General features: G+C 40.3%; 3 protein-coding genes across 3 annotated transcripts; 1 reads left to right on the top strand and 2 right to left on the bottom strand.

Annotated features, from left to right (window-relative positions):
* Positions 1–2,252: 2,252 nt before the first annotated feature.
* Positions 2,253–5,541, bottom strand: S-Lap3 (Sperm-Leucylaminopeptidase 3). The gene is made up of 2 exons (XM_020953393.2): positions 5,167–5,541; positions 2,253–4,481 (listed from the first exon to the last, which is right to left on the bottom strand). The coding sequence occupies exon 2, from the start codon at positions 4,194–4,196 to the stop codon at positions 2,592–2,594; it is 1,605 nt and encodes a 534-aa protein (XP_020809052.2). The 5' UTR covers positions 4,197–4,481; positions 5,167–5,541; the 3' UTR covers positions 2,253–2,591.
* Positions 5,542–5,890: 349 nt separating this feature from the next.
* On the bottom strand, positions 5,891–6,700 carry LOC110184749 (uncharacterized). Its single transcript, XM_020953379.2, has one exon. The coding sequence runs from the start codon at positions 6,560–6,562 to the stop codon at positions 5,951–5,953; it is 612 nt and encodes a 203-aa protein (XP_020809038.1). The 5' UTR covers positions 6,563–6,700; the 3' UTR covers positions 5,891–5,950.
* Positions 6,701–8,547: 1,847 nt separating this feature from the next.
* Gem3 (Gemin 3) lies at positions 8,548–12,664 on the top strand. Its single transcript, XM_020953296.2, has 3 exons — positions 8,548–8,855; positions 8,912–11,181; positions 11,242–12,664. Exons 1-3 carry the CDS (start codon positions 8,663–8,665, stop codon positions 12,070–12,072), a joined length of 3,294 nt encoding a protein of 1,097 aa, XP_020808955.2. The 5' UTR covers positions 8,548–8,662; the 3' UTR covers positions 12,073–12,664.
* The last annotated feature ends 794 nt before the right edge of the window (positions 12,665–13,458 follow it).

The following is a 13,458-nucleotide window of genomic DNA, read 5'->3' as shown; positions in this document are numbered from 1 at the left end:
CGATTTGTCTGGCGGCCAACTTTGGCATTGGCCACAGCCAAATGACAGTGGCAGTGAAAGAGCCGCCGGAAAGGGGGCCAACATCATACTCTGCTGGCTGTGACACGTTGACGTCCAAGCACGCATATCCGTTTCCTGCCAATGCCCGTCATAAATAACAATACAGAGAAGCATTCTCATGGAAAGTGGGTGGGAATGGGGGCCGGGACGGATAATTGTGATGGCTAGTAGAACGAGGAGAAGGCCAAAATGAAGGCGGAAGATGGCCAACAGATCATATCGTTGTGACAGACAAATGACAGCAAAGGCCAATGCACCAACACGGACTGACCTGTATCCCTTTAATTATATCCGTCTGATTATAATCAAATTTAAAGCGCAATAAGTTTATTACTTCAAAGTTTTGTAAGAGACAGGCGTAACCTTTCCCTTAATTATATAAGCTCGAAATTAATCCCAACCAAAGAGTGCGACAACTATACTCAACCAAGTGACACTTTAATAGTTTCAAGCCCGGAAAAGTGCGCAGCCTAGCTGTGTAGTTGGCGTGGTGGAAACTCTGTTTGGCAGGCAACCAACTTGCTGACAACACTGCCAAAAAAAGAGACGAGAGCTGGTGCAGAATTAAGCCATAAAAGTTTTTACACCTCTCTCACACAGGTTTGTCGGTCTCCGTCTGCTCTTTCTCTGGATTTTTCCACATTTTCCTGCCTTTCCCCCTCCACCCCCCCACTTTGCTGTCAGCAGTTTTGCACGAATTCGAAAGGGGGGGAGGCCACGGCCCATAATGAAACACTTTATCATTACCAAAGTTGACAGGGCTTGGAATGAACTATATAGCAGACGGGAAAACACTTTGAATAATTATGCCATATTCTATTTTTAGAATGGGATCGCAGAAAATGAGTTATTGGTACAATTTTTATAATACAAAATCACTGTTAATAAAATCTGTAAGGCTTAGGAGCGTATAATTTACTTGTTAGGAGTTTATAAAACAAAATATTTATAGTGAAGTGTGTTTTATCATTTATCAGGATAGTTTTGGAAATCATTTAAGATGGATTTCAGTTTAAAAGAACACTAAAAATACATGTTTTTGTATTATAAAAGATAAATATTAATTGCTACAAGGTAATAAGTCATTTACATATATTTCAAAGGAATGCAAATAAAATAATATAATGTATAACTGCAAAAATATTATAAGAATAATATGAAAGATCGATTTTAGCTTACGAAATACATACTTACCTTTTCACAAATAAAACTCCTTAATCACACCTTTAAATACCATTTTCCGCTGTGCATTCAGGCCATGTTTTTGACCAGAAGGTAGTGAAAAATGTTTGCAAATATTTTTAAAGCCATATATTGGGAGAGGGGGCGACATAAAATATTGGCATTGACAGATTAGCTGTTGCCTGGCACACATTTTCATTATTGAGTTTGTTGCAATTAGCACTTCAATGGCGAAAAAAAAAGGGGAACAGGCACACAGAAATCGAAACCTCAATTGAAACTATGGCTAATGATAAATGATGTGTGGAGTGTCAAATGCAGGCACTTTGGCTGAGAAATGGTTTAAAAATGCATGCGTGTCCTGTGAGTGAGTTTTTCAGCTTTTTTGTGCCAACTCATAGCCCTGATCTGGAGTATTAATCTAAAGCGTTTTTACGTCGACCAATTGAATTAGTCGACAAATAGAGTGCACTGAGGGAAGTCTTTCAATTGTCCTTAGCCTTAGCAGGAGCACGTCTATGGTGCAAAGTTTGAAAATTTTAGCCCAAGCTGCCGCTGAGCCGAGCATCAATAACGTGCTGCTAAAACTTTGCCACACAAACTCTGGAATATCCTGTCACTCTATGTCCTGTCTTTCCTCCCCCGTCTGACTTAACTTTATTGATATGCCAAAAGTCGAATTGGAAAGGAGACCATGGTGCGGCCGAGTTCTTTGTGTTTATCTGACTTTGTTGGAAAGACCATCGAGAAGGTCCTTGGACTGCAGTTTAGTGGGGACATTTTCCAGCTACAATTGAATGGGAAAATCATTAAATTGACCAAATCTGTAGCTTATACTTACCCTTAAACTTAGTTCAAGTCATTTCATTGAAGGTGGGATTATGACACGTCATTTTGGGCTTAAAATGGTACAGAGTGCAGGTGGAGTGGAAAAAGGATACTATAGTTTTGACTTAGAGAAAGAAAACCAACCAATTTAAACCAACTGAAACAATATAAAGATGGTTAAATAGATTTTAAATACCCAAAAATTTATTACATTCTGTTATAGACAGCCGAAAGTCTTAATTTACATAATTTACAATGATTTTATCTGTTGGCAATTTTGACGATATTTTAGGCCTTGAAATGCCTCTCTCTTCTATGATCCAACCCTGGGGTATGGCCGCGTCAATAAACTTGAAACACAAACATTCAACAAGATTATGGTTCTTGTAAGTAAAATGGTCATCATCGTGTTATCTATGCACGTTTGAAGCCAAAATGAATACGCCCGGGGCCGGGGAAGTCCTCTGATTGTCATATGGAATCAACTAAACATAATCCCTAGATTCAATTGATTCATTATCCTATTTGGGCGTATCGGCAGGACAAGCCATTTGGTAAAGGAACTGCACTATCGTCCTCGTCGGCCTACCGGTCATCCGTCCGGCGGTTAGATATGGGACGAGACCATAGGTACTCAACAAACCAGTGCCATAGGTATCAAGATGCGCCCAATCACTGCAGGGCACCAGCTCGTGAAGGACAGCGGCTGCCAGACAGGATGACGCATAGCCATCGCCATCGTTCAACAGATCGAAACTTTTATGCTCGGCAACACGATCCTTGTAATAACGCCACAGGGGGAAGCGCCACAGACGATCGCCGGTGAGGGAGCCAGCCCTTTGGAATTGCTTCCAGATGTAATGCGAATTCGACCAGATGCCAGTGGCTCCGCCACCAACGGCCTTCTTTACACCCTTACACATCGAGCCAACGTCCACGACCAGACGTGGCTTGTACGTCATCTGTCCATAGAGCATGGGATCGGCAATAACCACCACTCCGGTTCGGCTGATATTCCTGACGGCCATCGATTTGGCATTGAGCAACGTAACCACATCGCCGGGCTTGCAGGACATTCCCGAGGGCATATTCTCGCAAAGCGGAATCACCGCCGTTATATTAATGGGCAGGGATAAGGCGGCGGCGGCTCGCATGGCGGCCAAAATGCAGGCGGCGCCAGTGAGATCGCCACGAAACTCATCCATGCCCTTGGACGGGCGGAGATTGATTCCGCCGGAATTAAATGTAATGCCCTGCCCGACCAGCAAAATGGGCTTATCCTCGGGTGCAGTGCCACAGTAGGCAACCTCCAGAAATACGGGTGGCTCACAACTGCCCTTGGCAATCATTAGGAAAGAGTTGAGATGTTGCTGCTCGATCCACTCCATGGTACGGACTTCTACGGATATGCCACACGGGCATAGAGAATCCACCGCTGCCTGAGCCACCATTGTGGGTGTCATACAATTGGCTGGTGCATCGGCCAGTCTTCTTGCCAAATTTTGTGATTCCGCCTTGAACAAGCCACGCGTCCATGACTCCATATCGGGTGAACCGAAGAGCACCAGTTTCGGTATGGTGGTGCGATGTTTCTTGGCCAAATTCTCCTCAAATCGCCAGATGGCCAATGCTGATCCCTCGGCAGCCTGCTCGGGATAATCCATATTATCCACATGCACCTCGTTGCAACCAATGCTCTGCAGTGATCGGGCGCCAATGCCCGCGGCCACTCGTACATTCTCCATGCCCTCGTCCAGCATCTCCAGTTCATTGAAGGCGATACCCTCGAGCCCCAAGCCGACTACACAAATGGATCGAAAGTCGGTATCCACATTATTGAAGACCTTTCCGCGACCCAGTCGCCCTGTTAGCTTCGTCTCGCAGATCATCTCTGATAGTTTGCCCTGGACACGATCGTTGACCGTCTCGCCGGCGGGCGTTAGCCTGGGCCCCTTGCCGGCTTCCTCCTCGTAGAGGCCAACGACCAGACCCTTGCCACCCTTGGGGGCATCGCCGACACCACAGCCGGCAGTGACATGGCGCACGGGCACATAACTGATCCGAACACGTCCCAGTTTCATGCTCCTGGCCAGGGCAGCGCCGCGCAGCATCAGTTCTCCGCGCATTTTCTCTTCGAAAGGATTACTAATAAACAGATGGATGGTTGGATGGTTCGATCGGAATTTTTCGGGGGGATTTAGGATGTGCGCGGTCGCGTGGCTGTTTCGTGCTCGATTTCTGGTTTTGGTAACAAGGTTTTGATAATTTTGTCACGCTTCTATTTCAAGCAAATTGAGCAACCAAATCTGTTTAAGATGTGTAATATAAAGTATTAAAAGAAATACACTGTGACTGCTTTCCTTGTACAAAACCGAATGACTGAAACATAATCCGAAACAGTGCTCGATTAACTGAAAAGAAACGGTATACTAGATTGATTAGAAAAATCCGTACGAAATTAAGAGTCAATGTTATCAGAGGACAAGAAATAGGTTTAAATAATGGCATCTCTTGGTTTCAATAAAAAGCTTTAATCGAATAATCCTTACAGATTTGATGGGCATGAAACTATAGAGTATAATCAGGGGATACCTACTTTGATCTACTGGTATTTGAATATGTTTTAGTTTTAATTGTTATGACTATTATTATTCCCTATAATAATAACCCAATACCTAAGAAATGTATTTATATTTAACGCTTTAGGATTTTATTTATATATATATAAGAAAATGAAAAAAAAAAATTGCAAAAAAACAAGATCAGATTAAATAAATACACTTTTTAATTGTAAAGGCTAAATGCAGGCAAAAAATTATATTAGGATAGTACTAGGTTCCAAATCTGAATTTTAAATTAATTAACTCTTCTATTTTCTTTCAGTGAACGGTCAACTGACAATACCTCTTGGAAATGGTAAGTGCTTTATTTTGTTATACTTTATCCCTTATTTAATATTTCTACATAAAACGCACTTAAAAAAGCAAAAATATTGTCAATGGCTGTGAAATATTTACTTTCCTGTTCTAGAATTCTTAAAGTTCTTCAAGTCTTAATTTTTTAACTAAAAGAGATATAAAGATCAATTCAACTTACCAGCAAATTGAAAACAGTATTTGACCGAAATTGGGGAACTGGAAACTTTTCGTGACGTGGGGAAAAGTCTGGAAACAACTTTCTGGTAGTGTGTGGGTTTATTTCCCTGCCTCGTAACTGTACCAGGTCCTGCTGATCCTGTCGATGGCACAAGGCACGATCAATCAAGACCGAAACTCAACTGATGTTCGTTTTGTAAATTGTATTGTCGGTGTACAATTTGGAAATTTTCTCGGAGAGTTTCCCGTATTTAAAGTGAACTGAACTAGTTTGAGTGACTTGTCAGTGTTGTTGGGATTACTATTATAGCATTCATCTTAAGCGATTTCAAATCAAAGCTTTACCTGTATTTTACTGAGTTTTTTCTCACACATTTATTCAAGTGAGAAAAGAAAAAGTGATTGCCGCACATATTTCCCTCGTGGAGGCAAAGTTTTTCCTGACAATAAACTGCCAGGAAAGTTCATGGAAAAGTTTACTCTATTCTTTTGTTGATAGAAAATGTCGTTTATTGTCGCTGGGCGACACAACAGAAAAGAGTAAACAATGGAAATACAGTAGATAAATTAAAACAAGCCACTTTTATTGCAAAAATTAAAACTGTGCATTCAATTCAATATATTTATTTAAAGAAATATATATTTGAAACTGCACATTGTCAGATTATTCTTAATAAATAAGTTTCAATCATAAGTATCAAGAATCAATTAAGAAAGTCCAATAGTTTGTGTTTGAAAGTTGCATTTTAATTAATTAGAACTTAAAATATACAAATAGAGCGTGATCAATCCAACAGATTAGTCTCATAAGTGATGAAATTTTCATGAAAATTGGACTTCTCCAAGGAACCGCCGTCTCCGGTGATCTGCGACCAATAGGGAATCACCGCCATGGCTAAAAGACGACGCCAGAAGAGTACCTGAAGTTCTGCATATAACTGAATGATCTGCCAGTTGGTAAAGCAAAAATGCTGAATCACCAGATAAAGGCGAATATAGTTGATCAAGCCGCTACAGAAACAGGTCAATGTCCAAGGAATTGCAAACCACATGAAAGTCCTGATGGGAAATTTGAACGAATCCATCCCTCTGGAAGCCATTTGATTCCTGCTTAGCCATCTATTTTTGACTTCCTCGGCACTGCATGGTTCCGCAGGCCTTTGCAGATGCCGACTGTACCAAAGTCCCACTACCGCAAGCATCGAGTACATTATCGACTTGACCAACATCCAATGGTTGTACTTATAGCTCACTTGAAGCCACAAGCTCCTATCCACAGCGGGATAGGATGCCTTCATATTGACATTGGCCTCGATCACCGGCTGAAGGACCATGCATACATGCATGGATGTCAGGAGCACAAAAATTCCCACATCATACAACTTAATTTTGAACATTCTTAAATCAATTTTGTACCAAAATATAATAGAATTTTTAAAACGAAAGTTGTAGCTGATGTATGTTTCGGAAAAATACTCTGAATAATGAGAGTCCCCGGGTTTCGAATCTACGGGAATGTATGATGCCTAGAAAAATGGCTACTGGGTTAGGTTCTTTTTTCGTAATTCGGACCAAATAATATAATTTACTAACATTCGCAATTTTTTGTTTAATTTTCCGCTTCGAAAATAATTTATATATGTAAATATTAATATATTGGTTCTATCGTCCCCTCTCGATTATATTTCACATTCTGCTAAATACTAATTCTACTCAAATGAGCGTTTTAGTATTTCTCCCCTATTAAAACTTATCAGTAAATGAGAAATGTGACGGAATATAATTACATTTCACTGATAAAACTTTAACTATTTCCTGAATACACGTGAGTTTTATCTTAATTAAAACACATTCCAACCCTTCGGTGTTGCCTATAAAAAGACGAGTCTTTTTCTGGAAATCGTCAGTTACTAATTTTAGTTCTTTAAAATTCAGTGCAATGTTTTGGTTATTAAATTTAATTTTGCTGGGCATAGTTTATGGTGAAGACCCACCGACTACGGGTGAAAAACCCCCAGATCAAACCCCTCCAACACAAGGAACAACAACAACAATAACACCAACAACAACAATGAAGGAAAGTATAAACAATATACAATCGGTGTTAATCTAACATACGTCACGTGCTTTTACAGCCATTCGATATAAACGAAATGCTTAAGGATATTTTAAGGAAATATGAGGCCGATTGTCAGGGAAATCCAGAGTTAAGCTCTCAATTGGACAAAATTCGGACCGTTCTCAAATTGGGAGACGAGTACGTAGGAATAAAAACAGAGGCCCTAACGAATTTCAAAGTATACAATGCAATACGTATGCTTCTGAACCAAAGAATCAAAGAACGCATTGATAAGCTCAACGATCTGTTGCCAAGTCTCAAACCAAAAAGCAGATGTTCTCGGTTCTACTTAACGCAAAGAACAAATCTAAAGGAAATTGAAAAGCTTAGCAATGAGGAAAAACAAGCCAGGTTAACACAGAACTCGGTAGCATGCCCAACCGCTTCCTACGATTACAACGATGAGTCGGACTACTATATTTATATTGCCGATGACTAGTAAACAAAATATACACAGAGTTCCTTTTCTTGAAGTTCTTTCAAATTTTGTATAAATTCTTACCCCACTTTACGAACACTTACTTAAAATTAGTTAAAATTCTTCATTAATTTCTTTCAATAAAATAATGTCGTTCTTTTAATGCAACAAAACAAATTTTTATTGTTAGATCAGAATTTTAATAGGTATTTAAGTAAATATAATTTCTAAATATATATATTTTTATATATTTAAAAGTTGTTTTATTATTTCTACAAATTACTATTGTTTCTTCAATTTCGTTTTATTGTTTGAAACATTGTCATTAACATTTTCTTTTATTGAGAAGAAAATTAATATTTACGAATTTAAATAACCCGCCTATATGTACAGTTTTGGAGATACTGGCAACAGTTAACTCAAAACTGTGATTTGGTATTTTTATACCAGATAAGAAAACGTAGGTGCGTTCGATTATAATCGATGGTAATATATTAATATATTAAATACCAAATGTATATCGTAGAAACGTTTATGGTTTCGAAAACTGGGTAAATTAAACTTATTTATTTTTATGTTTAAACTATCTTTTAAACTTTTAAATTATCAATTAAAAACTATTTTTATTAATAATTTAACAAATTAATTTATTTAAAACACACAACATGGTTTTAAATAAGCCCGGATTTTTGTATTTATCGTATATTATTCTTATATTATTAGTTTAAAATGTTTTTAAAAGAATTTTTAAAAACATTATTTTGATGTGTTTAAGTTTGACAAAAACAAGTGCCGATAGTGTTAATATCAGCAATATCGATAGTTGTGAAGTGTCATCGTTAATATCGATACCGTGAGTGCCACCAGCGTCTCGTCCCTTTTCCCATCTCTATTCCGGCATAATTCGCAGTAAACCGAAACGTTTTGAAATTGTTAACAAAAAAAGAAGGAAAAACATTTATGATGCAGCGCGAAATAGCGCATAATCTGGCGACAGGTGAGCGGCGCACCAATGATGTGGCGCCCGGCAAGGTGAAGACCTTCTCCGAGCTCAACCTTCGCCACGAAATTGTGCTCGGACTGCAGAGCAAAAATTTCCTGACACCGACCATGATCCAGGCGGCTGCCATACCCATTGCGCTGACTAGGAAGGGTGAGTGCCTTAAATAGGATGGTTATTGTTGTAATTATAACATCAATTCGCAATAGACATGCTGGTACAGTCCAAGAGCGGCACTGGAAAGACCCTGATCTATGCGATAGCAATCCTGCAGGGCTTCAAAGCGGGCATAAAGACACCGCAGGCCCTTGTGATTGTGCCGACCCGCGAACTAGCCGTTCAGGTGAAAGAGACCATCAGTTGCCTGGGCGAATTCCTGCCGACACTGAAGGTAAGCTACTTTATTGGCGGCATCGATGTCATCACCGATCGCAGACGCATCAAGAATTGCGATGTTGTCATTGGAACGCCTGGACGACTGTTACATCTCTACAGGAACAATGTACTTTGTTTAAACAATATGAATCTGCTCGTCTTGGACGAGGCTGATCAGCTATATCAACTAAATGGGCTCTACCGGAGCGTTATCGAACTGATTCGAAAATTGCCTCAACAGATGCAAAAGATTGCTTGCAGTGCCACCTACGAGAGGAATCTGGACGAGCAGCTGGCCAAGTCAATGAACAAGCCGGTGCTTATATCGAACAGCGAGCGGGCCACCGTCCTTCTGGGCATCCGTCAGTTTGTCTACGAGCTGCCCAGGCAGATCAATAACATCGAACAGATGAATTGCAAGGTGGAGGCGGTCATCAAGATCTTTAACCTGGTGCCTTACGAGCAGGTCGTGCTCTTTGCCAGTTCCAAAATGCGCGCCGATTCGTTCCGAAACTATCTGGCCCGCCGTGGCGTCAAGTGCCACCTAATCTCGGGTGCCATGAACCAAGAAGAGCGTTCGGAGGTCTTCGATTGCTATCGTTACTTCAAAATGCGAACTCTGGTGGCCACGGATGTGTTCGCCCGCGGCGTGGACTCGCCGCACACGAACCTAATTGTGAATCTCGATCCGCCCAGGGATCATGTCGACTATCTGCATCGCATTGGTCGAGCGGGAAGATTTGGATCGAAGGGTATTGCCATTACGCTGGTGTACGAGGATGCAGAGAGCGACCATTTCAAGGGTATATTGAGCAAGGCACATACTGGCAAGTCCGTATTGCAGTTTCCCAACGACGCAGAGAAGGGTTTGGATTTTTGGAATTTTACAACGTATGCTTTTCCATATTACATCAAGGAAGAGGAGATTCAGCAGTTGCAAGAGTTTCCCAAGAAGGTGGGAGCACCAAAAACATCTGCTGGGCCAACTAAGGAGGCAGCTGGATATGCTTCAATGAAGAAAGATGCCTTAATGGAGGAGAAAACTTCAGCAGATGGTAATTCTTCAAAAAAAATGGATGCTCCCAAGCAGGCGGAACCTTCACCAGTTAAGCAAGATCCAATGAATGCTCACATTAAGGAAGATAAAGTAGATATATTAGCCAAAGAGGCTCAAGCTGCCCCAGAAGGAGTTTCTTCAAGGACTGAGTGTGCTGAAGAGGAGAAAGGTACAAATATTAAAGATCCTTCCACGAAGGACAAACCAGCATCTTGTGCTCCCAACCAAGATAAACCCGAAATTTCCGTTGTTGCCTGTCATAAACTAGAGGAAACCATTAAGGATGCTTTGATGGAAGACCGACTAGTGGGTAGTTGCGAAGAGGAAAACACAGAGATACCACAAAAGTTGGATGAGAACGATGCACAAAAAATCAATTCAATTTTAGTGGAAAATGTCATCAAACCAAATAACTATTGTGTCGGTAAAGATAAGCCGGATAAGGCGTCTGGCAAAGACTCCCAGAAGGAGCAGCCTCCACCTATAATCAAGGTAACTAAACTAGAAATGGAGAACGACACAGAGAAGAACAAAGAGAATCTACCAAATAATAATAATACCCAAAAGCCGGATGAGTTTATTTCACCAGAATTAACACCATCATCGCTGACACCTCTGGACCTGACACAAGATCACACATTGACACCACCAGCGCCGCCAGTTAATTCCATCAACAACAAAACCTACTGCTTGGCAGCACCCACTGCAACTAGTTCCCTGACCCTGCAGGCCATGGTCATCTCCAACACGGTGGACGATGCCAGTAGCATTAGTTCGGATTGCAGCATGGGCAGCAGGAGCGAGTCCCTTAGCAGCCTATACTCGAACACCGATGTGAAACAAATTTGGAAGAAGTACTTGATAATCCAAAAGCGCCGCCAGAGAAGCGCCAAGATCCAGTCCCCCAAGCTGATGTATAACTGGTCAACTTCTAACCATGTTAACCATGTTAAACGCAAACGTAAAGTCAAGATCCAAACTCTTAATCAGGCGAACAAAGGGTCGATTTCTAAGCCTGTTTCTCGTATGTGTAAAGACAAGCCAATGGTGAGCGAATACTTATTTATTTCAACCTTAACTTTATTAATACGTATTCATATTTTACAGAAAATTGATGAGCAAACTGTGAGCCTTTTCGCAGAGCTAAAGTATTGCCGTCTTATCGAAAAACTAGACCACAGCGAGACCATTGTGAAACGTTTGCTTCGTTACAGTATAAAACGCAAAATGAGTAACGTGGACGTCAACATCTTCGTAAAGCTTCTGTATGACGCCTACAATGAGATTTACGGCTTAAAATCTATTTGGGAGCCAAAGAAGTCCAAGGGAAATGAAGCACAGAACAAGCTGACTGTTCGTGTGGCGCATCGAATGAACATTCCACCAGTTCCTGCCGCCGATGATGATCCTGCAACTGGTTCCGAAGCCAACGAAGCGAGTCAACAGTCTGAGGAGTTCACCGACAACGAAGATGATTATGAAGAAGAGGAGGAGGAGGATGAGGGAAATTCATCGAGTGGCTTTGTGGAGAGCAATGAGAGTGCTTCATCTGGCATAGATACTTCCGAGTATAACACAGACTCCTCCACCGAAGGTGATCAGGACTATGATGAGTATGATGATGATGATGAGACAGGCGCCAGTTCGATGTACGGTTCTGAGTTATCAGAAGAGGATCTTGAATGGGAAGAAGCCGAGGACGAGGAGGAGAGTGAGGCTGAGTCTACCGGAAGCAATGTTAGTTTGTTCGGAACAAGCTACAAAGGCTCTGATACCCCTGAAGATGAGGATTTACAATCCGAGGAGCGTGAAGAATTGGAAACCGAAGATGTCCAGAGTAACATGGAGCAGGAAACCCTGGATATGTATCAGCAGATGTTCCAAACGCAGTATCAGTTCATTCTCGCCCATGTGGCCAGTCAGATGGCCGAACCATAAGATGAACGAAACACTAGTCCAAAGCTCAGGTCACTAACGAATCGCATTAGTTCCAAAGAGGAGGCTGCATCAGCCGCTCTTTCTTCTTACATCTTTTTACATATAGCGCGTATCCTGTTAGCTTTTGAATACTCTCAATATCAATATACCATGTTAATGCCATGTTATGAACTCTATAGCGATGAACGATGAATGCTTTGTACAAATGCAAACAAAATAAATTGCAAATGAATGAACAAAGAAACATACACTTGTATCTAAGGTTGTAACTATAACAATTGAAATGGACTTTATATTTTATATAACTTAGTTGTAGGTTTATAGCGAAATGCTATGTGATACAAAGAATACTTTTAAAAAGAAACAACTTGTTGGCTGTATAACGAAAAATACAAGGAAACGAAATTACATATTTTCCCAAATTGGAAACCATAATTGTGAAATGCCTTCCCAATCGCGGAAGTGAAAGGTTTATGTTTAAAACAACTACTTTAAGTTGTACAAAATAAGAAAGAATTCCTAATTTATTTATTTTTTTTTTTTTCGTTTTCTATAATTCCATTATTCTAATAAAAAACATTACAAAAGATTATCTACTGTGTTTAAATGTATTCGAATTAGGGGTGTACATATATATTAAGGAGAAAATCCTTTACGATATGTCGAAAAAATTTCGATAAATATTTTGAATGATTTTATTTACTGTCTTGTTTAAGTAAATATATTTATACTTACATATTTATTAGCCTTCTGTTCATTCATGCAATCAAATCTTGCAAAATTAATCCCAAATTTGAAAGTTGAAACCCTTTTGATCAACGGCCACATTATTTATCTAAGAGATGGGCAAACAAACAACATTTTCCCCTCGAATAAAGCCAAGGAAACGGCGCCAACTCATTTCTGGGACATAAATCATATAGCCAGTGGGATCGGCTCGAACATCGCCTTTGGACATCGGGCCAACGCCATCAGCTGTGTGGCATACAGGCGCAGGCAGGCAGGCAACATTGTTGCACGGTCGCCACTCACTTTGCATTGATTGCAACTGGCCTTAAAGGAAGGGTACAAGGAGGAGGAGGTAGAAGAGGTGTTAACCCATTAATTATATATGGGAACCGGAAATTAATTAAATGAGGTTTTTTAACTTAGCTTGGGAATACAGAGGAAATAGGTTATTATAAGAAAAGAGTTTACATTCTTTGATTGATTTAAAAATATTTAACTTGAAAAATTAAAATTAATATTTTTGGTGATGAAATTGATTTATTAAAATTTGTAATCAATTTATTACCAGTGGTAAATACGTTTACAGCTCAGCTTAAATTTTAGTGCTGCTGCGTGTTCTCAAGGAGTGCCATCAGTAATTGCACTTTTTATAGTTTA

Source organism: Drosophila serrata, unplaced genomic scaffold (genome assembly GCF_035046125.1).
Source record: "Drosophila serrata isolate PLE 108 unplaced genomic scaffold, ASM3504612v1 contig_359, whole genome shotgun sequence".
NCBI classification, from domain to species: domain Eukaryota; kingdom Metazoa; phylum Arthropoda; class Insecta; order Diptera; family Drosophilidae; genus Drosophila; species Drosophila serrata.
This window is presented reverse-complemented; position numbering and strand designations above follow the sequence as displayed.